At 37.1% G+C, this 27,734-nt stretch overlaps 1 protein-coding gene across 6 annotated transcripts in view; it reads left to right on the forward strand.

Annotated features, from left to right (window-relative positions):
* The window catches only part of Kif16b (kinesin family member 16B), a 307,313-nt gene that overhangs the window by 203,199 nt on the left and 76,380 nt on the right, over nucleotides 1-27,734 (forward strand). For 3 of the 6 annotated variants that reach the window (XM_077799621.1, XM_077799623.1, XM_077799622.1), the window contains 3 exons: nucleotides 587-683; nucleotides 1,333-1,383; nucleotides 2,689-4,806. In XM_077799621.1, the coding sequence (XP_077655747.1) occupies nucleotides 587-683; nucleotides 1,333-1,383; nucleotides 2,689-4,806 (2,266 nt within the window). Of the gene's footprint in view, nucleotides 1-586; nucleotides 684-1,332; nucleotides 1,384-2,688; nucleotides 4,807-19,123; nucleotides 19,247-27,734 lie in introns of those variants that run through there. The other 3 variants (XM_026397642.2, XM_026397643.2, XM_026397645.2) reach the window with 1 other exon arrangement.

Consider the following 27,734-nt stretch of genomic DNA (forward strand, 5'->3'; position numbering starts at 1 on the left):
TGGAGAGATAAGACTGACCAGAAATAATGCAAGAATGTCAAGCATTGCTATCTTACACATAGATGCTGAATAATAAACAAGTATAGATCTTGTGACCTCTTTTTTTTTGTTTTTTGTTTTGTTTGTTTTTTGTAATCCTTATAAGTGTCCTTGTGCTTGAGAAATAATTATCATTTGTGTCAGTCTGTTCTGGGTGAGGAAACCCACTGTTCTGCCTTAGGAACAGATCTGAGACAACAGAGTCCCTAAAGTCAGGGACTGTGATTTTTTTTTTTCCCCCATTCTGCAGCAGGTTTCCGCTAAGGAAATCAGAAGACTTGGATGGGGTCACTTAGTCTCCTTTCCAGACTCAATGCTCTGTTATTTGTCCAGTTCTTTCTCATTTGGGGGAAAAAAAATAAACAGTGAACATATGGCTCTAGATTTCCTGGAAAGAAGAAAACTGTGTGAGGTCTCAAATTGATTTTTTTGTTTGGCAGTTAGAATGGGAAAGCTCCCTATTGAAAAGCTCCCTATTGGAAAGAAAGATATAGCAACCTTGTGTGGTTAGAAGCATTTATATTTGTCTTGACTCCATGGCTTTCAGGATCAATGCTTACATTGAAGAAGAGGTCCAAAGACGTCTTCAGGATTTGCATCGTGCTATTGGTCATGCCAGCAACACATCTGCAGATATGATGAAGGTAAGCTGAAGGAACTAAGTTACATGGTCATTCATTTCTCAAAGTGAAAATTCAGATGTTGAATATTCAAAAATAAAAGTACTAATACTGCTTGGATGGGGCTTAACAGTTTACAAATCTTTTTAATTCAAGTATTTTAGTTGGCAATTTTGTGATTCTGAGAAAACCCTTATTAAGTGAATATAAAGTTTTCTAATTCTTTGATTTATAAACATCCTAGATGTAACATTTTTCTGTTTTCTCTCAAATGCAACCTATTTCAATAAATATTTAATTTACTTTGTAAACTATTCAAGAACAAATATATTTTCCCCTTGAGAAGAAAAAGTATTTGCAACAGATGATTTTTATCAAAATAAAGACAATTCATTTCTAACCTGCAAATTAAGAAATATCCTAAGGAAATCTTGCTTTCAATATTAGAACTTTAAGATCATTGAACTGTTTAGGTTCAGTTCTTTTTCAGACAGATCGATCAATAGTCATGTTTATCTTGGGAATGTAAATTCTGTAAAAGGGTTATCATTGTTGAATGACAAGTATGTTTCTATAGAATTTTATTCCCATAAATATGTCTAATCAAATCAGTTTTTTTCTCCTCTATGAACATGCTATAATTTAATATAGAGGGCTTTTTATTTATTTTCAGGATAATGAGAAACTTCACAATGGCACCATTCAACGTAAGCTAAAATATGAGGTAGGTAATGATTTTTCAGATTGATAGGGTCGCCTTAAATTATGGCATGCTTGTGTGATTAAATTTTCTTAATGTTTAGTTGCATAATTAGAATTTTGAAGTCCCAGTGAGATTAATGGCTAATAGGGAAGGCAAGCTATTATATGGACTTAGAATTAAACGGAATCCTGCAGGTTGAAAACTGCTTTGACTTTCTTGAACAGCACGCTGGTTTGGTGGAGCTTTGCCCAGTTTTTCATTTGTAACAGTATCCTTTTCCTTGGTCTGCATTTAAAAGACAGAATTATATAATCGGGATCAGATATGGGGTTTGGAAATGAAACTGAGTACTTTTTAACGTTTTAAAAACCCTGTTCATTTTGTAGACTGTGAGTTGGCAACAGCATAAAGGAAATACTCTTGGTTAATTAGCTTATTTCTCTGGTTGATTATCAAACTAACAATTTTGGGGGGCATACAATTTGTAAGATTTTACTTGTATTTTCTTTCCGGAAAGGGAATGTCCTTCACATTTTCCCATAAAAACAAACAACAACAACAGCAACAACAACAACAACAACAACAAAAAACCCTGCTAGGTGGTAGAAATCTCTCTGCCAAAGATTTACATGCATTACTGAATGGGGAGCAAGAGGGTTAATGTGGCCCTGGCCACCCTCTCCTGCCAGCATTGAGGAGTGATATTATCCTCCTCTGAATACCCATTCCCTTAGCAGGTTACCCCAGGTGCAGCCTTTTATTTCTTTGTTTCTGTCGTGCCTGACACAGAGCAAGTGTGCTGTAAGCCTTCCATGGTGATGCTGACTTAGCCAGAGAGGACACAAGATTCTCATGAAATGAACCAAAAAGAGAAATCAGACCTGAGTTGGAATACTTGTGAATTTCTTTTGGCCTTGCCCTCTAATTCTAATTAAGTATGCCCTAATATTTTTATATTTTGGACATATGGTCTTGCATTTATTTTCATAACTATAAATGACCTTTTAAACACTGAATAAAGGTCTTAGGATTTGCTTTAGAGAAAATGAAATGTTAGACCAACAAATGGATACTGTGAATCAATCCTATACAATGTGCTTGTATCAAAATACTTGGCAATTTATATGGAAATTAATGAGCTATGTATAAATCAGATCATCTATTCTTAAATCGTACCAATCAATACAGCTAGCTTAGGCTTTCTACTTAAACTCTGAATTAATACACTCAATGAAACTAATGACTACAGGAATCATCATGTGCAAAAGAATCACAGAAATGGTGCCACATCCCCATTTCAACTTTTTTTTTTGACATCTTGAACAGAAAAATCGGTTTTGGCCCACCCAATATCTTGTCCCACTTCTGCCCAAAGATGCCACTGGTACTTCTAGCTTCATTAGAGAAGAGAGGAGGGAGGAGGATCAGAGCAGTCACTGGAGTCATCCCATGCAACAGAGCATCTTAGGCTCTAGAGCTTCCTCCTCAACATCACAAGAAAGAAGGGATCAGTCCTTAGTACCCAAGGAACTGCAGGACAGTGGTTACAAATATTGTTGTCCTGAGTACTCTGGCCATCTTGAACCAAAATGTTTTCATCTACCTGAAATCTTTTTCCTTAAGGAAAACGTAACCAATGATGGAGAAGATTTTCAGAGTAAGTCAGATAATTTCAGTGAGCTGATGACTCACAAAGATGAATACAACTTGGAAATTGAGTCCAGCTGGACATTGCTGCAACAGAAGTCCCAACAAGTATCTATAAATAGCAGAAGCAAGCAGGCCAGGCAAAGCAGGGTGCTCTGCTTTGTCCTCTCTGAAAGTGTTTCTCATGAAGAGAGCACATCTGGGAGTGCTTCTCAGAGCACAACGGCCCCTGGGTTTTGCTGTGAACAGCAAGATGAGAAAGAGTTATCTGCTGAAAAGAATAGCTCTCCGTCATCGCTGATAAATATTAGGACAGAAGGAAACAACAGGTTGGGATATTTTTACAACAAGTTCTCAGCTCTTTATAAAGATACTAGCAGTCACCTGCTACAGACTGGCACAAAGATGATTCACCAAGCCAAGCATGTGGGGACTCTGTGTGACCCAAGTGGGCTCACCTCCCATGTGACAACATTCATCAGAAGCTTGCCATTTCTGAAGCACTTGCCCCTGGACATGCTTTTGAAGTCACGTGTGGTACCATCCGGATCTCATTGTTTTCCTGAAGCTCAGGTTGGCAGCAGCAGCAGCAACAAAGAGGCACGGAGTCTGAGGCCAGAAAAGAGCCCAGAGCCTTACAGGGCCTCCACCTTCACATCTGCAGCTTTACCAGGTTCCTCGTCAAGTTCAGTTTTCTGCCTTGACTTTGAAGATGCTAGAAAGAGCTCTGCATTTAAGCAGACCCTTGTGCAATTCCCACTCCAAATGCTGACATTTCAAGAATACTCTTTAAAAGACTTTCTTGAGGTTGTGACGTGTTCTCTGCCAGAACCTATAGGTGATGTGAAGGACATCAAAGGCGTTTACTGGCTTGCTGTGGCTAACTGCATAGAACCTGACCCCCAGCCAGCATGTTTGCTCCTCCTTCAGTCAACTTTATACTCTTTGGTTCTGTCAGATAAGCACAAAGGCTCAATGGACATCTTTCATGTTCTGCCTCTTTCTGGACTACAAGAAATTCAGATTGGCTTTGGTGGGCAGAGCATTCGATTTCTGGGATCCACGGAGGCCCTTCTGCTCACTGTGTTTAGTTACAACAAAAACCTCTCTCAACAGTTATGCCGTGACCTCCTGTGTGTCCTGATGTCAAAGTCTGAAGCTGCTGCCTTTGCGAATCATCCTCTACTCCAACAAGATCTAGTTCAGCTTTCTCTGGATTGGAAAGCAGAAATCCCTGATTTAGTTTTAGCAAATGGAGTCCATTTGTCATCCAAATTCCAGACTACCTTGGTTGACATGGTTTACTTTCTTCATGGAAATGTGGGAGTCAATATCCTTTCTCTGGCAGAGGTTCAATTACTGCTCTACACAACGGTCAGGGTTGAGGGCGAGCCTAGCAATGACCAGTGTCAGTCACTTGTCCTTCTGAATACCCACATTGTGCTTATGAGGGAAGATCGTGTGTTTTATCCACATACACCATCTCTGAACACACTTCCTCCACGTACACAATTTGATGTGATCAGATGCTGTGCTTTAAGTGAATTCAGGTGTGTTGTTGTTCCAGAGAAGAAAAATTTATTAACAGTAGAACTTGTCTTCTTGCAGAAACTTAGGCATTCATCAGTTTCAGGAAATAGCCCTTCTGCACCCTTTCAAGAAGGCCCAGGTGTCCAGTTGTTTATGAACCCATTGCATCTCCAGGATAGTCAGCATGGGGCACCTGAAGTCTGGAAACTGACTTTCAATTCTCAAGATGAAGCTCTTTGGCTAATCTCACATTTGACAAGACTCTAGGAAGGAGACTTTTAAAGATGCAGTACATTTTCTGAGATCTTTAATAAAAGAAACATTTAATAAAAGGGAAAACAATCAAGGGAATACAAATATCTTGGTGTAGCTAATCAAATTGGAATTGGGAAAAAGCAGACCTCCGAAGTTAAATGTAAATATTTGAAATATCTGCTATAAAATGAAAATACCTGATTGCAGAGGACTGATAAAATATCTTTATGACCACCTGCTTCATTTTCTTGAAACTCAGGCTTGCAAATTTGCATCCACCTCATTATTTGTCAGATGATTAAAGCATTTCTGATTGTTTGGCTTCGTGTTGATTTATAGTCTGGTGCACTGGAATCTGTCTAGGCCTGCTAACTTCTAGCAGGCTAATTTGCACTGCCTGAAAAAGTGCCCAGTCTGGCAGTGACCTTCATTGGCATCCTCCATTCCAGCTGTGATTAGGACAGTGATGTGGCAGAACACATTAGTGCTACACCACGCTTCCTGTAAGGACCCAGATTTCACATGTCCTCTCATCACTGCGGTACATGGAGTGGAGCCAGCAGTGCCTGTCCTACACTGTTGTCTTCCCCAACTAATTGCCTTTTCTTGCCTCCTTTCGTCCTTCTTGACTATTCTCTTTCAACCAATGTGATTTCAGCTCCTGACTTGTCTGTAGTTTTTAGTACTCTTCTCCTAGTCTCCAACCCCAACTTCCATCACATTCTAGTTCTTTCTCTGAATTTCTGTATTTCTGTCCTAGAAAGACTTGTCATCTTAAAGTCTAGCTTTTTCTAATGGCTTCTTTCTACTGTCTTGTCAAATAAACATATGGTTGCCTCCAAAGTGCATTCAGCACTTTTCCCTGGCTTTTCTCCCTCTTGCCTCACACCAAACCCATCATTTGTATTTGAAAGAGGTGTTCTGCCGGTCTGAAGCAAGTTCACATTCTTACCTGCCTGAGGAGGATCTTCTTTCCACTAAGCAGGTCAGTGGTCAGCATCCTCTCTCAGAGGCTCCTAGCTCTCCCCTACAAGATCTCTCTCTCTTCTTACCCACCCTTTCTGTCTATAGGATTCAGTAGTACTGTGAGCAACCAGGGATAACACCTCCTATATTTATTTTTTATTTCATCTGGGCCTAGTTGCTTGGCCATTGTTCTCATGCCCCTGCTAAATTCCAGAATCTCAGAAGGGAGGAGCTCTGCCTCTTTTGATCCATCCAGTCTACTTCCATTCTCAGCTGGGATCATGCTCAGCCATGATAGCTACTCTGCAGTGTGGTGCACAGTTGAGTGAATCAGTGATTTTACTCACCTGCTCATTTTAGCCCTGGCACGCAAGGAACATTTTATATTCTGGTCAAATCTTTGGGAAATGTGCACCAGAAATGTACCCCTTCTTCATTCCTGTTACTAATTGATGACAGGGACAGTCCCAAAATTTAACCCACTCTGAAACTTACCATATTCTGAGACCAGGAAGTGCATAGCTTCCCTCCTTCCATCATCAGAGCTAATGACAAGTTATTGAGCTGATTCTACATTTTCACCTATTTTTTCTCCTCTAGTCTCTAGGGAAGTGAAGAGGAGAACACAGGCACTTGGTTGGAGAATATGCTATGATCCACAGACTGGTGCTATAGCTTTGTTTGCTCTAGACCAATGGAGGCTTTTTGATTTTGAGTCAATTGAATTCTCCTGTTTTTAGGTGGATTATTGTCATTTCCAAAGCACCTCTCTTTCATACATGCATACCTTATTGCCTCATACCTGAAGGCTTTTAACTCTACATAGAGGTGTTATGGTTTGGCTATGAGGTGTCCCCCCAAACCTTCTGTTAATGCAGAAATATTCAGAGGTGAAGTGATTAGATTATGAAAGCTATAACCTAACCATTCCTTTCTTGCTTGAATGGACTGGCTGGATGGTAATTGTAAGCTGGTGGAATATAAGTGGGTCCCTGAGGTATGCCCTAGAAGGTGACAATTTCCCTGTGACCTCTTCTATCCTCCCCCTTCTGCTTCCTGGCTTTACCATGAGCTGAGCAACTTCCTTTCACCGGGTCCTTCTGCCATGATGTTCTGCCTCATCTTGGACCCAGAGCAATGGAGTCTGCAGTCTGTGGACTGAGACCCCAGAAACTGAGCTCCACATAAACTTTTTCTGACTCTAGGTTGTTTTTGTCAGGTATTTTGTTCACAGCAACATAAAACCTGACTAAACAAGGTAAATCTTTTTTGGTCTTGGAAAAAATTCTTAAAATCACCAGGATGCCTATTAATATCAAAACTATTTCTACTAATTTATTTTCATGTATTCTTTCACTTTTCTCAACTAATTTATTTTCCATTACTTTGTCTTAAAGTGTCCCATTCCATATTTTCTTATACATCCCTGATAAGAAAACCAGAATTAATGATCATTAAGACTAGAGAGTAGAATTTAAAATGCCAGCATAGGGCTAAAAATTGAAAAAAGGTAGCAATATAGAGTAATACATTATTTTTACAAAGAGTGTTAAATATTAAACAAACCAGACTTGCTTGTCCTCATAGGTACAAAACCATAATTCTACCATGTTAAAAATAAAGGTCTTTATTATTTCTCATAGCTGGAACATAGAGCAAATATGAGCATTGCATAAGTTTGTGTTAATCATTATGGCTTTTCCAGTCTGCTTTATGATCAAAGTAGACTACAGTGGGAATCTCACTACATAATAGAAGCAACCTACAGCATTCAAATTTTATGTGTTACATCTCTCAGCTAGGCATACTCTGTACCTTGAGATAAAATATGGTCCTTGGGAATGAGTTTGATTTACTATCTGTGAAGTAGGTATTAAGATTGTTATAATGCCTGTAGAAAATAGTGGAGTTGTTTTTACCATTATCTACCATGACGTCAGCCATAACAACCTCCTTCTGGCTCATTGTTCAGGAGTTCTGTACCCAAGACACTCTCTGTAGTAGAGCAGGTATAACTCTAGGTATTTGATAATATAGCATCTCAGTTGTTAGGAGTTTCTGAATCAGGAAGTAATAGGTTCATATATACTTGGTTGTGTGGCACTTGCATTATTGTAATATAGGCATAAACATTTGCATTGTGGGACTTGTTGATACGTTCTAGACAAATATCTCTTTGAGTACTTTTAAAATGGTTATTTCATCTAAATTTGATTAAAACCCATTTTGCTCACAGGTGCCTGTCTCACAGGCAGGGTGAATGTATTTAGACTCTGTTGAAAAAACATTTCAAAACAGTTTATCTCCCCAATCTCGTTTCTTTAAAAATGTGCATGCTTCCTGTTGGAAGAGAACACTTAAGTATTCCAGCAGTAATAATTACAGCAATTTTAATTACGTTCTTTTTCCCAGACAATTTAAATCTTTGTATGATAAAAAGATTTTAATTAAGTTTATTCATGCTTTTTTGATAGCTGGGCAGTCTTATTGAATGGGCCATTTTTTGATGAGGTCATTTTGTTAATGAAGTTGAACAGTCTCCAGTATGTAACTTAGACACCTTGTTCCTCAAAACTTCTTTTGTAACAAATGTTTTATCAGTCAACTATTGCCAAGTAACAAACAGCAATCCAACACTAAGTTCCATACCAAAAAGTTTTTTTTTTTTTTTCCACTGCTGGTTTGCAAATAGATGAAAGTGGCTCTGCTGTAGGATAAAAGTCATCTTCAGCTCAGTGAGGGTGTTCTTCCCCATTTGTCTCATTTGGGGATTTGTGCTGAGGGAACAGTAGCCATCATAATATGAAAGAAGTATAAAAGGGTAGCCGTGAAATCCTCTGCTGGCTGGCATCATTGTCTACTAACTTCCTGTTGGCCAACATGAATTACTAACAGAACCCAAAGTCAAAAAACAAGGAAGTATAGTCTATCCATTAAGAAGCTCTGGCAAGACTATGGATGTTACCACTATGAGAAGAAACGAATTACGACCAGAAATTTAGTCTGCCATCGATGCTTTATGTCAAAGTTCCCAAAGCTTTTTTGAAGTTAAGGCTCAAAAAACTTAAAACTTATCCGATTTCTTCCTATTGGAAACATTCAGAAATTGGGAAGAACATATGTTCTAGGACCTTTAAAGTTACCTGGTTCAACTGTTTTCTAATTCAGTCTATGCTTGAATATCTCCATGAATGGGCTGATCACTTCCTACCACTGATTGAGTTTATTCATGGCAGACTGCTCTTATTGCTAGGCTGTTCTTTCTGTAATCTCCTTATACTGCTATACATCCTCACAGTCTTGTCTAGCCAAAGCACCTTCTGTAACAAATAAAGCCAGTCTATTCTATATGTTATATTACATCACAACCCTTAGGATAATCCTCTCTCTGCTTCTGCTAATTTTTTCTTCCTTCTCTTTAATGCCCTTAGTCCCCACTGTTCTTTGCACAATAGTTTCCAAACCATTGCTGTCTAAAGTTGTGTTAAGGATGCACCTTTGCAATTTGTTAAAACTTCCTTTTTAAGAAATGGAACTGAACAATCCAGGTGATGAAAAGGAAAGAGATTCTATTGTAAATTAATCCACTGCCCTTATTTGGTTAAAATCTGTTGTTGAAGATGTAAGCATTACTACTATGAAAATAATTCCAACTATTATGTATATTGTAATTTACTAAGTGCAGAGTTTTGCCTATATATTGTACCTTTTTATTCCTAAACTCAACTTCCTGGAATCATTTCATCTCTTAATATTATTGCATTGTCACACATGAGCTTTTAGGTGACCCTAATATCTAAACCATGACACCTTCTTATTCCAGAGCATATATTTTTTCCACAATGCCAAAATCACCTCTTAGTCACTGTTATTCTCGAGGGCAAACTTTTTGTGTTTTGTATTTTATTTTTTTGTTTATGTTAGCAGTGTTAGCTATGTTGATTCTTATCTGTTTTTTCCCCTTATAATATGTAGACATTAAAGATTTTTTTGTGCTTGAGTTTTGTTATTATTGTTATTCTTGTTTTTAAGGATTGCTTTACAAGTTTCTTTTCAATTCCATTGTTTCCGTGTATGGGCCTCATATACCTTTGTTTCTGTATTTTTAGCTCCTATAAAAGAAAAGTATGGACACAAGCATAATGTGAATATGATACAGGATAACCTCACGTGCTCAATGTTGCTCCTTTAGATGGAAATTTAAATAATATCCTCTGCAGAAAACTGATAAAGGAAAGTGCCCCCACCCCTCCCACTTTTTATTTTCTCCTGGACCTTAGAATTTAATGCAGTTTGGAACTAAAACTAGTGAAGATGAGTGGCACTTTTCATGATTAAAGACATAAAATAGATCTAGAAAGGGGACATCTGATTTTCCCTCCTCAGGATTTCAAACTTAAGACATTTGATGATGAAAGCCATCTAACAATTTTTGCCATGTTATTGGTCAGATGTACTAGACCAGATATTTACTAACCTTTTTAATAACTGTTCATTTATGAGTTATCCCGAGATGATGACCTTATTAATGGAACTAGTCTTGTGTGATTTAGACATCACAAAATAGTGCAATTTTTCATAGTTTAAAGTTGAAACATTCCTCAGATTACCCAGTATTTTCATACCTTGAAACAATATTAGTCAACTCATATCTGTATAGAAGAAATAACCAATTCTAGTAAGAATCATGGATTGCATATCAGCTAAGCTCAAGGTGTTCCATAACCATTTCTGTCTAACACAGATTAACATTTTCTGGGTAATTTATCCATAAGAGTATATCAAAATTAAAGAATTAATCCTGTATTTGAAAACTTATATTTATGTTTTCTGATGTGAGTAAGGTATTAGCATTGTTCATGCCAGTCTGTTAATTGCTGTCCCTGACAAGGATGAAGAAGATGTACCTGGAGCTAGCATGTGGGGCACATGTCTTGGCCAAATCCAAGACATGTATGTACTAAGCCTTCAGAGATAGCATACTATTAAGACAACACCCTTTATAGCACAGATAGGCTTCTTTGGGAAATTAATATGAACATATCTTGGCTATAGGACACACTCATAATTTGTACTCACTCATATAGGTTATCTTTATTCTCTTTCTCATAACATGGCTCACATTTGAGATCCTACTGTCACTGCCCTTACCATCCAAATCCCCATTTCCAACTGTTGGAGTATAATAAGTACTTGATGCATGAGTTCTAACAAACTATCACTGTGTCATGTGTGGTTGAAAAAAGGGGGTAATTAGACACATGTGCTACGGTGGGAATAACATTATGCTGCGAATCAGTTATTTTGTTAAATATGATTTTTAAAAAGAAAATTTAAAAAAATTGGTTTGTCTGTATTTTAGAAGTAAAGCTTGAATATAGGCTCAAGGTGATTAGATGGCAGTTCTTGAGTCTGACCTTTTCATGGTCAAAGGATGAACTGAATTTAACCATCTGGTACATAATTAGAGTGTTTAGGGGGAACTGTTGATGACTCCCTGTAGGACTGAAATGTTCCATGCTCTCTGCCGAGCTGACCGTGATCTAAGTAGATATTAAATCCACTTCCTGTTCATTTCCTCAATTGATCGCTTTTGAAGGAGACATCCTGAATGGGAAAGGAAAATTCTAATCTGAATAATTACAATGTACCCCATGTTTTGCTTATTTCTTGGAGTTAAGGATCTGACTACAGTGTTTGATCCACAATGAAACAACACAACCAAAAACAACAACAGGGCCTGGGGATGTGGCTCCAGCTTAGCGCGCTCGCCTGGCATGCGTATGGCCCGGGTTCGATCCTCAGCACCACATACAAACAAAGATGTTATGTCTGCCAAAAACTAAAAAATAAAAATAAAAAATAAAAAAAAAACAACAGTACATTTGTTGACACAGGACTTTATTGCTTAAAAGTTCTTATAAAAACATTTCTTCGTATTTAATTTTAAAAGGTATTTCTTATGTTGGGTACCCCTCCTATTTCTAAATATAACCATTTCATAGTGCACTTAAAATTGCTTGTAACATCTTACAAATTTATCAATGCCAGATCTGCTTCGCAGAGTGCTTCCCACACGGACAGCCTTTCTTGTTTCTTCACCTTCTCCTAGTATTCGACGTTACCAGCTTCCCCCTCAGAGTCAAAGAATCTTCTTTGCTGCATGTAGGAAAATTGACTGATTCTAAAATAAAGAATGTCACAGATATTTAAAAGCTCCCATAAACAATGGGGTGTAATGTGGTACAGCTCATATTTACATGTCTAGTGTAAAACTAAAGATATTAAAAATATAGCCACTTTCAAATCAAGAATAAATTTCAGAGACATTTATGTTCCTTTTCCTTCCTGTCCATTATAAACATAGTTTAGTAGGACATCAAGAACCTTTTACACTGTTTTCTAAGAATTCTACATTTCTCCTGAAATTGGCTTCATAAAATAATTTTTAAAGTTACACTGCAGCAATGATTTGATGGAAACTCATACTTTTAAATTTTTCTCCATATTATAATTTTGCTCAAATATCTTCAGATCTCTGCCTTATATTTCAGCTGTTCATTTTTGATGGAGTTGGTTTCTGTATACTTGTTAATATTTAGTTCATAGGAAATCAGTGAAATTGAGCTAACCTGTAGTCAAGGATGATAGCAGAGGCTCTGGCAATTTTTCTGGTCTTCAGCATGCTGAGTAATGAGAACAGGAATATTTCCTCAGCAAGGAATATGCTACACTTCCCCATCTAATCCTGATGGGTTCTAGTGACCAGTCTAGCTAGAACCATTCATTGAGGTATGCATGCTGGTGCTGGTGTGTAAAGGTCTGTCCTGGATTGAAGTTAGTAGATCCGGTCATTCCCATTAACTGACTCTTGTTCAATTAATATGCCTAGTGAAATTGTCCAAGGCAGGTTTTTTTGTTTTTGTGTTTTTGGTGGTGGTGGGGTTATAGACAACGTATGAGCCAGAGCCTTAGGCTACTGTCTTTTCATTAGGGATTGATTTCATAGCATGCATTTTCAGAGAACTTTTCCATTCATAAAATACCCATGTAGTAACCAGACCATCAGTTGCAGCTTTAGCTGAAGATTTATTTTTTTATTTTTCCATTTTGGAAATTCACTTATAAAAAAAGTTGAGGTAGCAAATTCTATGTTTAGAGTAGAATCTATCTAGAATGGAAACATTAAATCTTCATTTACAACTTAATGGAGTTGAGGGAAACTGAAGGTCTTAGAAATTGCAAATGTTTTGCAAAAGTCATTTTATATTCAATGTGAATACACATTTTCCATGTGATGTATAGTTGGTGCCTTTTTTTTCCTTTGTACCAGAGATTGAACCCAGGGGCACTCAACACCTGAGCCACATCCCCAGATCTTTTTATATTTTATATTTTATTTACAGACAGGGTCTCATTAGGTTGCTTAGGGCCTCACTGAGTTGCTGAGGCTGACTTTGAACTTGCAAGCTCCTGTCTCAGCCTTCTGAGCCACTGGGATTAAAGGCCTGTGATATGGTGCCCTGCTCGATTCATGCTTCTTAAGTAGAAGATGGTAATGTTTAATTGCTTATTCTAGAGGTGAACATAGGAATTTGGAAAGTAAAGATTAAGTTTTCATTGCAGCTTACAGACTATGCCTCTGAAGTTTTGTCTGCAACTGTTAATTAGTAAAATTTACAATATTTAGATAACAATGTACATATTTTATCACTCTCCTATTTTCCCCACCAAAGCTTTATAATCTTGATATTATTGTCAGTTAACTTGTCAGAATCTGCCTTCAACTTTAAGTCCCACAGAGCAGGACACCTATCTTGTTCATGGTTGGATCTGTGTCATGCCCTTGGATTTTGATAAATATCATGCTTCTTAACGTAGATAAGGAACTGAAGTACAGAGGGGTCAGTGACTCTTCTTCCCAGTCCAAATCTCAGAACTAGGATTGCATTCTAAGGACATTCTCCTACTTTAAAAATATATTATTAAGCAAGACATAGAAGGGATCCAGGGATTAAGAAGCAGAGCAAAAACTTCCTGGCTAAACCATGGCATTTGTAGGTCAAAGACATTTCTTAACATTAAATGTGTTCCTATAAATAAAACCACTAAATTATTTCTCTCCCTTTTTTACCTTTAAATACATAAACATGTGCCATGTTTCAAGAAAAACCTATGCTTAAAGTAATTTGGAAATACATTGAAGTTGAATGGAAAGGACTTTAACAATGCTCATATGGAGAAATCCTTTAATAATTTATACTTTGGTCTTCAACCACCATTTTGATCAGTAGTGGTTCTTATGGGTGACTAGCCACTGGGAAAAATATTAAGATGCTCTAAAAGACTTTGGTCACTTCACATAATGCCAAAATGTTTACACCATTAGTTTGATTGAAATCAACACTCTGAACCAAATTGTCCATCTTATGCAGATAGAGGTCTGAGCTTTCACAACTGTAGCTAGGTGGGGGCCTTCCATGTTAACACTTGTCTGGGGACTCAGGGCTTTTTTCTTCCTGGGAGAAAGAGGGCTGATTATCCACTGTTTTCTTTTTACTGCATAATCATACAGAGATTGTGCAGTTCTTAAATTCTCTGTGTCTGAATTGTTTGTTATTTCTATTTTTAAATTTCATATTGCAGAAGTCAGTTTTGTGACAAAAAATGGGCTCTGGTTGAAACAAGTTCAAATCTTGGCACTTACCTTCATCAGGTGACCTCACCATGCAGTCTTGGGCTTCTCATTTAATAAATAAGGGTAATAGCCATTAGTACCTCACAGGAAGATCATGAGGATTAAATAAGCTGATACATATAAACTTTAGTTTATGGGTACAGTAATTGTTCCATAACAGTCAACTATATGATTTTGATTATTTTATTACTGATACTGCTTCAAAAACATATTTTCTTATATTTTATAAAGCCCCAGGTTAGTGCAAGAAATGAGGGTTGTTCAGAGATTTCTTCCTGTTCACATTCAAGAGAACTCATTTTGAAGATTTATGTTTTTATAATGTTTCTTCCTCAGACCCTTATGACTTCTCACCACCCAGACCATAAATATTTATCATCAAAGTAGAATGGAGATCACTAAAATAGACAAAGGGGAAGGGAGACAAAGGGGAAAAATAGGGAAATAAAATTTACCAAAATCATAATATACCAATAGAATACATACACACGTGTGTGTGTGTTTGTGTGTATAGAAGAAAAGTAGAGGAAGGAGAACTGAGAAGGGGAGGAAGGAAGAACTGGGGAATGTCTTACAGAAATTATTGCATATATGAATATGTTTACAACCAGTCCCACCACTATGTGTAATTATAATGCACTAATTAAAGCATTTACAAAGATGGTCATCAAAGCATGATTTATAAAATCGAATGGTAGTTAGTTAAATGACCAATATGTAATTAAAAATAAAAAGTAGATGGTTAATCAAAGACCACAGGAATTGAAAAATGGGATTGAGGGAAAGGTAGGAGTGATGGGATAAGGGAAAAAACTACACAATGAATCTGACCTAACTTTCCTATGTACTTATATGAATATACTATAGTGAGTCTTACCATTATGCATATCCACAAGACACTAATTTTTATAAAAAATTAAGTAAATTGCAGAATGTCAGTTGAGCAGAGGAAAGGAACAGTAGGAGAGAGGAAGGGGAGGATAAGGGTAAGTACTGAGGACTGAATTGGAGCAAATTATATTCCATGTATTTATGATTATGTCAAAATGAATCCTAATGTTATACTAATATCAACCAATAAATAAATTAAAAGAAAAAATTATATACATAAAAAAGTAGATGGTTAAACATGTACTTGTTAAACAAAACAATTTGTCAAGGGAGTTTTCTATTTCATCTTCAATTCTGAAGGATATCTTTGCTGAATAAAGCAATATTGGTTGGCAATCTTTCAGAGCTTGGTATATATATTCCAAATCTCCCTGCCTCTTAAATCCTGGGCTAAGAGGTTAGCAATGAATGATTCATATTGCTTTGCCTGTGAATGTGACCTGCCATTTTTTCTCTTGCAGCTCTTAAAATTCTATCCTTGTTTTTTTTTTATTAGATATTTTATTTATAACGTATTTTGGAGAAGATTTTTTGATCTTGTCATTTGAGATTCTTAATATATCATGAGTTTGGATGTCCATCTCATTCACAAGGTTTAAAAATTTTTCTGATATTATTTCACTGAAAAATTATGCATGCTCTTAGTTTATTTCTCACTTCCTTCCTCGATGCCAGTGATCCTGAGATTCAGTCTCTTCATGTTGTCCCATATTTCCTGAGTATTCTGGTCATGATTTCTTATTTTTATTGCTTACTTGATTTTTAAGATTGCATACCTTGACGTTAAGGTCTAAAAAAAATCTGTCTTTTCCGTGGTCTAATGTGACACTTTCCATTGAAGTTTATTTTTATTGATTGATTCTTTTATTTCCAGGATATCTAGTTCTTTTTCATAATATCTATTTCTTCTTGGAATGATCTTCTACTTCCTGTATTTTCTGTTAGTTCACTTCTTATATTTTCTTGTACTCCCTTGATCATTTTAACCATCAATATTTTGAATTCTTTAACATTTCTTCCCCTTTGATATTTAAGGATTCAGTTGTTGAGGAGTTACACATTTTGGGGGGGCATTTTATTTATTTGCTTTTTTATGTTTCCTATATTTAATCTTTCTCCCACTGTTGACTATGAGGCGTTTTAATAGGCTGCTTTCACTAGAGTTCCATTCACAATAGCCTCAATGAATGAGTGAGTGAGTGAATGAATGAATATATACATACATACATATATATATATATACATACACATACTTGGGAATAAATCTAACCAAGGAGGTAAAAGATCTCTACAATGAATATTATAGAATGCTGAAGAAAGAAATTGAAGAAGACATTAGAAGATGGAAATACCTACCATTTCTGGAATAGGCAGAATTAATGTTGTGAAAATGGCTGTATTACCAAAAGCAGTTTACAGATTCAATGCAATCTTCATAAAAATAGCAGTAACATTCTTCATGAAACTGGAAAAATAATTCTAAAATTCATATGGAAGAATAAAAGACCCAGAACAGCTTAAGCAATTCTGAGCACTAAGAGTTAGACTGGAACATCACAATACCTGATCCTCAAATTATAGCATAGAACTATAGTTATAAAAATATCATGGTGTTGACATCAAAACAGACACAAAGAACAGTGCAATAGAATAAAAGACACACAGACAATTGCACATAAGTATAGTCATCTGATCCTTGGGAAAGGTGCCAAAAACATACATTGGAGAAAAAATAGCATTTTTAACAATTGGTGTGGAGAAAACTGGATATCCATATGTGGAAAAATGAAACTAGATCTCTGTCTCTCACCCTGCTCAAAAATCAAAGTGGATCAAATACCTATGAGTTATACCAGAAACACAGCATCTGTATAAGAAAACATAGGGTCAACAATCAACATAGTGGCACAGGGACCAACTTCCTTAATAAGAATTCTAATGCTTATGAAATCAAGAATCAATAAGTGAGATGGCTTCAAATTTTTAAAATTTCTGAAAGAGCCTCTCGGATGGAAGAAAAATCTTTGCCAGCTACTTTCCCAAAAAAAGATTAACATCCAAAATATATATGTAAATAGAAATCAACATTAAAAACAATCAAAAAATGGGCAAATGAACTAAAAAGATATTTCTCAGAAGAAGAAATGCAAATGGCCAACAAATATATGATAAATGTTCAAAATCCTTAGCAATCAGGGAAATGCAAATCGAAAATACAGAGGTTCCATCTCATTTCAGGTAGAATGGCTGTCATCAGAAGTATAAATAATTAATTCTGGTGAGGATGTGGGGTAAAAGGTTCACTTATATGTTGTTGGTGGGATTGCAAATTACTACATCTACTTTGGAAAGCTGTATGGAGATTCTTCAAAAGATTAGGAATTGACTCACTATATGATCCAGCTATTGCTCTCCTTTGTGTTTATTCAAAAGAATTAAAATCAGCAGATTATTATGATGCCTGAATATGAATGTTTGTATCAGCACAATCTATAGTAAGTAATTTATGAAATCAAACTAAGTTTTCTTAAATAGATAATTGGATAAAGAAAATGTGGTATATGTGCACAATGGAGTTTTTCTCATTCATTTTTTTTTCTTTTTTAAATTGTATACTTTATTTTTTTTTAGCTTTTTTTATTTTATTTTTTTTTATTGTTGGTCGTTCAAAACATTACATAGTTCTTAATACATCATATTTCACAATTTGATTCAAGTGGGTTATGAACTCCCAATTTTACCCCGTATACAGATTGCTGTATCACATCAGTTACCCTTCCATTGATTGACAGATTGCCTTTCTAGTGTCTGATGTATTCTGTCACTTACTGGTAAATGATTGGAACTAAAGAACATCATGCTGAATGAGATAAGCCAAGATTCAGAAGTCAAGATTTGAATATTTTTTCTTATATGTGGAAACTAGAGATAAGTAAGGAATTAACAAAAAAGGGGATATATCATAAAAATAGAAGGAAGAACAGTGTAGTAGAGGAAGAAGAAAGAAGGGAAGGGGGAGGAGGGATGAGAAAGAGAAGGCACAGCAGAATGAAATTAATCAAATGATGCCCTGTCTATGTATGAACATATCACAATGGATTTTACCTTTATGTATAACTATAGTATAGCAATTTAAAATATAATAAAATTTAGGTTAAAAAACAGTTTTAAAAAGACCAATTTAACATTTTAAAAAAAATAACATTTTGTCAAAGCCAAGTCAGTTATTTATCAAATGAAGCCTAAAGAAAATACTTGGGATTTATTTTCATTGTGTTTTAAAAGCTTTCCACACTGCAGTACCTTATAAAAATGGCAAGAAGTTAAAGATAAAATAAATTTGAATAAAATCTCCAGCTTTTGAGGCTTTAAATACAGCAGTTTGGTAATGAAGAAAAAAAGTTTGTCAGATAATCAAAACTTTTTAGAAAAGAATCTGGTGTATACTGATTTTTTTTTTTAAGTCGGGATATATAATCTGTTCCTGTTTTCACTTGTTCTTATAAATTGGAAGTAACTTCAAAGACAAACAACATTTTGAAGTGCTTTTGCCCTAACTTCTTGGAATGGTATACCTAAAAAAATGGTCTTTTGTTACAAGAGAGGCTTTGCATTTCTCTTTCAAAGGAAACCATCCCTTTTCTAAATAAACTACTGGTTTGATGCTCTTTTCTCTACTTGAAACACATTTTCTCCCTCCTGCCCCAGCAGGGTATTTGCAGCAGAGTGATGTTGGTTTCTCTTTGTTCTCTCTATCTGATGTTTCTTTGATAGCGAATGGTTTCCCGCTCTTTGGGAGCAAATCCAGATGACCTCAAGGACCCAATTAAGATTAGTATTCCACGCTATGTCCTCTGTGGGCAAGGAAAGGATGAGCACTTCGAGTTTGAGGTCAAGGTAAGAGTCCCTTCTCTACTCTTCTGGAGGAATGGAGGTCGGAAGCTGTACAATGCTTTCTCTGTCTTTTATGTAAAATGAAGCTCATGTAAATATCTTGTTTTGTAAGATATTAGTCACACCCTTTAAACCAGTCTGAGAAACTCTATAGATTGTGGCATAAGGAGGTAAGGTTTCCTATAGAAGGTCATGTCAGTGGGGCATCACATAGACAAGGGAGTTTCTGCCTCCTACCTGTCTCATAAGTAGGACGATCGCCCATTCCAGGGTACCCAGGACTTCCCTGGTATCAGCCCTGAAAGTACTATACTCCACAGGTCTGGGCAAACCAGAACATTCACACTATCCATGGGCTTATTATAGGAATAATAATATTTATATTATAGGGCTATCAGTACATGTAAAATGTTGGGTCTGGTGACTGGTACATAATAAACCACAAATTATAGCTATTGTCATTATTACTGCTCCTATTTTTATTGTTGTTTCCTGATTTTAATTAAGAGGTGTTCCCAATCTATCTCAGGTGTGCTTTGATTTATATTTTTAAAGAAGAGATGTGCCTGTTTCCTTACATCATGCTTTCCAAAATAATGACTTCATCTTATTTCTAATTTATTTCCATTGACTCATAACACTTCATTAATTGTTGCTGGCCACCATCCCCTCCTCAGTGAATTAAAGATAAATCACACTTCTTCATTTTCAAGGATAAACAAAGGTATCAATATAATGAAGTCCCCTAGGGTCACTGATATATGGATACATAAGGATGTCCTTGGAGGTAGTTTTGTTCAGGTAAACAGCAGACTCAGAATCTGGTCACCAAGTTCTATAGAGCCTGAGTCTGCCACTGTTTGCCGAGTGACCCTCAGTCTTTTTACCCCACTGAGACTCAGTTTTCCCATGGATAAAATGAGGAAACCAGACAGCACTAGTGGTCTCCAATCATATCTTACCTTTCTTTAGAGAATATCCTAAGGAAGGATTGTAAAGCTGATAATCCTGGAGCTTCTGACAGGGAGGGAGGAGGGATCCTGAGTCAGCCCCTTCTCACTCCCCCATTTCCTGATGGACTTCAGGAGCCCCTGGACTCTGGGGGATCCCTCCTTTTAGGTAGGCATCTGAAGAAACAGTATAACTTCTTATTAATCGGGTTTTTAGATATGTATTTCCACAAACTGAGTTTTCCTTTTTAAAAAAATGCAACTGGACAGTAATTTATATATTCAAGATTTTTGTTGAGAAGGCATGATGCCTATGTAATTTTTTTAGCTTTATTGATCTAATGTTGTGGGTTTTTATTTGAGAAACCATAAATATTATGCCATGTTCTTGGTCCATTACTTTTTATTGTCCCTAACCTAATAAATGCCTCATTTCTACACAGTTCCTTTACATTTGTTCTCAACCTTTCTATATGTGTATATCTATGTGGAGTTCCATTTGTACTTATATGTGATGATGTATATATGTATATGTATGAATATATATTTCATATATAATGACAGTTTTATATATTTAAATTTTAATAGACAGTTTTTGAGGGTGTTTGTATTATTTCCAAATTTTTGGATTGGGGATAAAGACTGGCTTTCACCATCCCAGAATTATAGAATTGTCCAAAACATAGAACTAATACCTATGAAAACATGTAAGAATTTTATTTGACACGCATATTTATGTTGTTCTAGTGGATAAAATATAACTATTAGATTGACCTCATGTATATAACTTGAATACTAATATATGTTTAAAATAACTGAGTTGATTTAAATAAATATTAGGAGTAAATACTATCACAGGTGTTGTGCAAATCTGACCAAAATTGTGATGATGCTATTGTCAAAGCAAGTTAGAGAAACCAAATACAGAAAACCATATGGGGCCTTTCAGAGTCTAGGCTTATACTTTAAAATACATAAGATCCAAATCCAAAGAGTTCTGCTTTCTTGAACTTACCAAAGCCAGTTCTGAAAGTATGCTATCCTTCTACTTCCTTTTGTACACATCCTAGGTATTATAATCATTGGCATGAAGGCTGGACTGTTAGCATTAGCCTGGAGAATTTCTAGTTCTCCCAGTGGGGCTGGTCTCCTAATGTCTACACATGCACTTGAGCAGAGCCTTCACTCTCATGGGGACAGCCTGTCACTGAGGTATCAGGGTTTAGTTATTAGAAACAAACATGTGAATATACTATCCCTCCCCAGAGCAAGTGCAGACTTGCTTCAGGAAAAGTGCAGCTGTTAGAATGGTTGGGTGTGCCAGTATCCTGCCTTGTATCCTCCAGGTAATCTCAACAAGTCATTTAACCTAGCTTTGCTTCATCTGTTAAATGGGAACAGTAAAACCCACTAGGCTGGGGTGAGTGGGGAGTATGTAATCTTACATATGAAAGTACTTGAAATAGTGCCTACCTACTAAGTGCTGTATAAATATTTGTTATTAAAATTTAATAGAAACAAAAAAGTTTAGAGAATGTGTAAGATTTAACACTTGCTATCCCCTCAGTGACTTTTGATGTGCAATTATGTCTGAAGTTTTTTTTTTTTTTTTTTTTTGGTGGGGGGAGTATCTTATTCTCCCTTAGCATTCTGAACTTAAAATTAAAGAAAGCATAAAAGAAAACCCACAGGTAATCAATTCATCCATTGTCATTATTGAAATAGAACTGCAGCTATCTTGTACCTGTTACTGAAACTTTAGACATCCTTCGTTGAGATTCTAGTGGTTCTGTGGACATGCAGTTTTGTACCTCCATATAGGAAGCACTATGAAATACTATAAACAGTTTTGAAGAAACAACTGTATGAGTATTTTTTTCATAAATTTTTACTGTTAATATCTTATGTTAAAATCATTTTAATTGTTTTTTATTTAAAAAATGTTTGCAAACTTTTTCCATCCATTATTTAGATATACCATGTATAGAACATGTTTTCTAGAATAGACAGTCTCATTATGGGTGATATTTTGGATACTAGTAATTCTTTCTTGTTGAGTTAATGGCATTTAGAAAAAGTATTATTTGAAAGGTAAAAAGTATTATTTGAAAATAGACTCAACAGTTTTAGGCTTTTGTAAGGAAAATCTGATATTAATGTTCATAGATATTTTATATTATTGTACTTTATACTTTAGAACAATCTTTGTTGCTTCTTTTTTAAAAGTCAGTTTTATGTATGTCATCACCCTTCCCTAATGAGCTTCAAGGCTGTCTGGGGTTCTGAGTGCCCACTGTGAACCACTGTGCCTTCTGTGACCAGTGGGACAGGGGTCTGTTGCCTTGCTGATGTGAGACCCTTGATCACTGCATGGCTTGCTGGTGGTCACTGCCAGTTCACTTAGAAACCCCTGTGTGAACATACAAGGGCCCACCCAGTATGAGCCTTCACTCACTGAATTGGCAGGCCCTAGAGAATCTGGGAAGAAGATAGGTATAAAACAGAGAGGACTCACTATGCCTCATCTGTAAAATGGGGATAATAAAACCCTCCCAGCTGGGTTGGTGTGAGGAATGTGAGTTTATGTATGTGAAATGCTTGAAGCATGCAGAGGAGTGGCTGCTGGTGTTCTCTTTCTGTCAGCTTTCCCTGAGCCCACTGCATCCCTTCTGCTTCCTATCCTTTTCTATTCACCCTTTCCTAGATTGGACTATTTTGTGGTGCTGAGGATCTAAGCCAGGACCTTGCACATGCTAGGCAAGCGCTTCATCACTAAGCTACATCCCTTAGCCCCAGTATTTACCAGTCTTTTTCTTCGTTGGCCATTTTCATTTTAATTTCTAATTTGGTACTTTTCATTGCTTTGTTCATTGTGGAATGAAGTAGTCATGAGCTTATTAGGGAGATGTTCCAGGTCAGGCACAGGGGAGGGCAGTAAGACAACAGGCATTCACAAATACTCATCTTCTCATCCCTGATGGGTTCTGAGGGGGTTCTGGTCACTGATCTTTAAGATGAGAATAACGAAACTTTTCATTAAACCATGTTTAATTCAAAAAGACTGTCTTTTTTATTTGCTTTATTTCGGTGGACTAACAACAGCTTTCTTTTATTAACTTTTAGATAGATAAGTACATAGGTTACTATTGTTCAGTCTCATTTAACTTTGTAAAACTACTCCATTGAAGCATCATTTATGTTCAGTGAAATGTGCATACCGTGGAACCTGCGCCATCTAAGTTTAGGATATTTCAGGCACTCTAGAGTTTCTCGTGCCCCTTTGCAGTTAACACCCTTATGCAGCCTTCAGGCAAGCACTGATGTACTCTTTGCAGCTACAGGTTCACTCTACCTGATCCAGCCTGCCAGAATGTGGCCTTTCACAGCAGTAGTCTTCTACATCTAGCTGCTTTCACTGGACGTGATGTTTTAGAGGTTCATCCATTCAATTAGTACAGTGATCATTTTTCTTTTTCTATCTGGAGAGCATCCCACTGTATGGAAATATCCCAATTTGTTGCAATTCTTTCTTTTGTTGGTGTTTTTTTTGTAATGTTCTTTCCTGCTGATGCAGAAAGTTGTCCTTCCCTTTATTTTACTGAACCCTGGAGGAGCTATGCCTAGGAACCCCCCAGATCATGTCAGTTCCTATTTCCTTGGAGTTAACTCTTCCAGTAAATCCTAATAGCACATCCTTCTGGGACTCTGTCCCCATATACATAAAGAAATGCACCTCCTGCCAACAGGTGTCAGAGATGAGGCAGGAAGCTGAAGAAGGGCCTGTCTGGCTTCTCTGAGCTGAGGACATTTTGGCACTGAATATTGCTGAATGTCACCTGCTGGTCAGTAGCATATATCTGTAAAATATGTGTTTTTCCTAAACTGCAGCTGCCACAGTAATACCTCTCATTGATGACAGCTGTCATCTTAAAACTCCCTCTTCTAAACTTTTTGGTGATTGATACATGAAATCAGTTACAATGCATTATTCTTGCCATTTTCAGTTAGCTAGGACTAGAGTGGATAAAATTTAATTTTTAAATTACATTTCAACATGATACAAAACACCAGCCAGGGAAATCTGTAGTTAAGGTCAACAGAGGTTGTCATACTCATTTGTTGTAGAAATATGACATTGTTTTAAATTCCTTGCATTTTAATTTACATATCAACATGGTAGTATAAAGAAATAAGCCAATGCTGGTGTGATTTTTATATTTTGTTTCTTGAGAGTTTCTATTTCTATAAAAAAGGTGATCTTTACAAAATAGTGTCTTCCCATCCCCTTTCTGGAGTGGTGACATATGCAGTAATGTCCCCCATTCTCCATCCATCACCCAGTGTGCTCCCTTAGCAGCCCTGTCACAGCTCACAGTCCTGTTTTTTCCTGTCATTGTTGTGTTTATCACCAGTCTTCTCCTGGAAGCATAACCTGCCTTTGTCAGTATTGCATAGCACTGAATCCCAGCCTGCACAGCGCTTGACTGGTAATGGTCACCCAGGACAGATTGCTCAGCAATGTGACTCATGTGAGCCTGTTGTTCTTACTAGGCTTGGCCTGCTCAGAGCTTCAGGGGTGATTAAGTGACTGAGTACCCTTTGTGAACAGCCCCCCTGCAAGCTCCTGGGCTCCATGTGTATCTGTGGATTCCATCAGTCACTGATTGCCCATTGCTCTGCTCATGGCGTGGCGGCTGGCTCTTTGTCATGTAGTAAGAATATGGGTGCATGGAGCTTCTGGATTGTGTCGGGTCCAAGGACGCTGGTCCCTCCCAACTTTCTTTCTCCTGCCTCCCCTTCTACCTTCTCAGCTTTACCTTCCAGCTCACTGGCACACAAACACCCTCGCTCTGGGCAGTCTTCGGCATCCATAGGTTAATTTAGTTTTGTTTTGGCTCTTGTTCACAGAGAGGTGCACCTCTAGGCTCACTGTCCACTCTTTGCATATTATCCTAGGCACCTGGACATTCTCTGTCTCCTTGCATATATAGGCCCATGTTCTAATCTCATCTAGAACAATGTGTTCACACTCCTCGTGTTGATCAGGAAAGTGTGGGCCCCTGCCTTTTCTCAGCCTGAGGTAAGCTCTTTTACCGGTGTCACTTTGGTCCACTTTCAGGCCAGAAGGGTTACAGGTCCACACACACACAATTTACCTCAAACACACAATATCCAACCCAAAACCTTCTCTAATCCTAATCATCTGATTCTAAAGTCACCATAGGAGCAGACTCCTCTTGCCCCCCTCATTTTGCTCTGATTGGTGGCCTGAGAAGTGGGGAGAAGCAGCGATGACATGGATAATGAATGACAGTGAGGAAATATGACCTCCGGGAAGTATTCCAGCCAAATGTGTAGACCATCTGTAGACAATTACAGAGAATCCCTGTCAGTGGCAGTCATTTTTCTTTCAGTCATGTGACTTTAGATTTGTGAGCCCTCCCTTCCAATCAGTCTGTCCAGCCCTATAGCTGGGAGATGCTTAGCTAAGAGAGGTCTCACATCTGCTGAGCCCTCCCTGAACCGAAACGATTGAAAGTGAGTTGGGGTAAATTGCAAATCTGAAGGGTGCCAGTTCAAATTAGAATTTTACTTTTGCAATTGAGGATCACATGACAAGGACCACAGGGCCAGGGTATGACACAGTTGAAGAACTGTATTGACTTAAGGTAGCAGGAACAAATATGGCAGAAGATATTTTTTATTTGGCCTAGAGAGATTTTTGAAATTTTGCATGAGATGTCAGCATTTAAACATGAGAGACTTGACATAAAAATCCAGATCTGCCAAGTTTCTGTCAAAAGTCGGAAAACATGGAAACCAAGGCTGACATTCTTATAAGGACAGAAGCTCTCTTGAAGTTGCAGTTTGTGCTCCCTATTTCTCCATAGACCTCAGGACCCCCGTCATGGAATAAGTTACCTTGAGCTGGTAGCCCCTGTGGATGTGAAAAAGTTCACCCACACAATGCAGAAAGGCTCGCAGACCAAATGCCATCTCTGTTCATGGTTTATTAAGTCAGTTTAAACACCCTTAGAACAAGGAAAAAGGGATTGGCTGACAGAGCATTCTACCTTACCCCTGGTCACACGGTGTTCACCTATCCTGTCTCTCTTTGCTACCTCAGCCTTTCCCAGGGATATCTGCTTACAAGGACCAGACTTTTGAGCAAGAAGCCATGGCAGAGACAGGTTCCCCAGATTTAGTGCTCTCTCCATGGGGGACAAGGTATAGATACATCTGGCCAGTGGCATGCCGTGGACAGCCCTGGTTTTTATCTGCACTTCTCCAGTAGAACATTAATAAGGCAGAATAGTTATCACTAAGGGTGGTCAATTCAGGAGTGACACAACTGTCAATCCAGAGGGGACATATCATGACCTAGAACTTTCCTCCCTTTCTGTCTCAGAGTAGCATTTTTGTCTGTTCCATCATATCACATTTTTTGGTAAATTCATCTATCTTCCATATATGTCTTGTAGGTTAACAACCAGCAGCCTTTAATTTAGTGGACTTTATGAATTTCGTTGTGTCTCACAAGCTTCCTGCTCACTTCTTATCTATTCTGATATGTCCTATAAATTTTGCTTATTTAGTGACCATATTTGGCCCCATTATGCTTATTTAGTGACCATATTTGGCCCTTCATAAGAGTTTCATCCATCCTCCACAGCACAATTGGATATTCTCAAATAATATAATAGCACACTGTGTTTCATGTTACCTTTTACTTACTGAGCCTCGCTGAGTTTGTTCTTGGCTGATTTCTGTGTGCAGTTGTTTGGATCCCCTCCTGAAGGAAAGGAACTAACATCTGTCAAGCACATTCTATGCGTCAGGCATTTTACTAGACATTGCCACAAATATGGAAAAATGCACCAAAATGGGAGTATTATTTATATTTCATAATTAGGAAATTATGAGTGACTTGCCTAAGGTCACACAGCTATTAAGTAGATCCAGGTCCCAAATGCCCCCTTCTTTTTTTAAATGTACTTTCCAAATAGAAATACTTTCTGCATTGTTTTTAGAATTTGAGGACATGTTTTAGTGTTGCACTAGATGTAGTAGCCATTTTCAAATCCTTGTCTCTTTGCAAGATTGGCTGTTATTTTTGTGTGTGTTAACTTTTTTTTTTTTTTGTAGTTGCAGATGGACAGTATGCCTTTATTTTAATTAAATCCAGTGCCTCACACATGCTAAGAAAGCACTCTACCACTGCAACTACAGCCTCAACCCCCTGTTTTAACTTTTTATCTTGAATTTTGACCAAGTCACAGTTACTTTGTCAAAAGGGGCTATTGTTAAGACTTTGACAGACCTGCAGCATTTGATGGTGGATTGACCTGCCAGGAATCATGAAGAAGAAATGGCCAGGAAATTTGCAGTTTGGGAGTTGCAGTAATCACATTTACAGTGAGAGAAATTTCTCTTTATTTGGCAGAACAGAAATAAGAGCCATTCCAGTCTATTAGATAAATTGTACACACATATATCTTTGAGAAAGATTTATTCCCAACTTGATAGAATATAAATGTTCA

The sequence above is a fragment of the Urocitellus parryii genome, chromosome 6 (genome assembly GCF_045843805.1).
Source record: "Urocitellus parryii isolate mUroPar1 chromosome 6, mUroPar1.hap1, whole genome shotgun sequence".
Taxonomy (NCBI): Eukaryota; Metazoa; Chordata; class Mammalia; order Rodentia; family Sciuridae; genus Urocitellus; species Urocitellus parryii.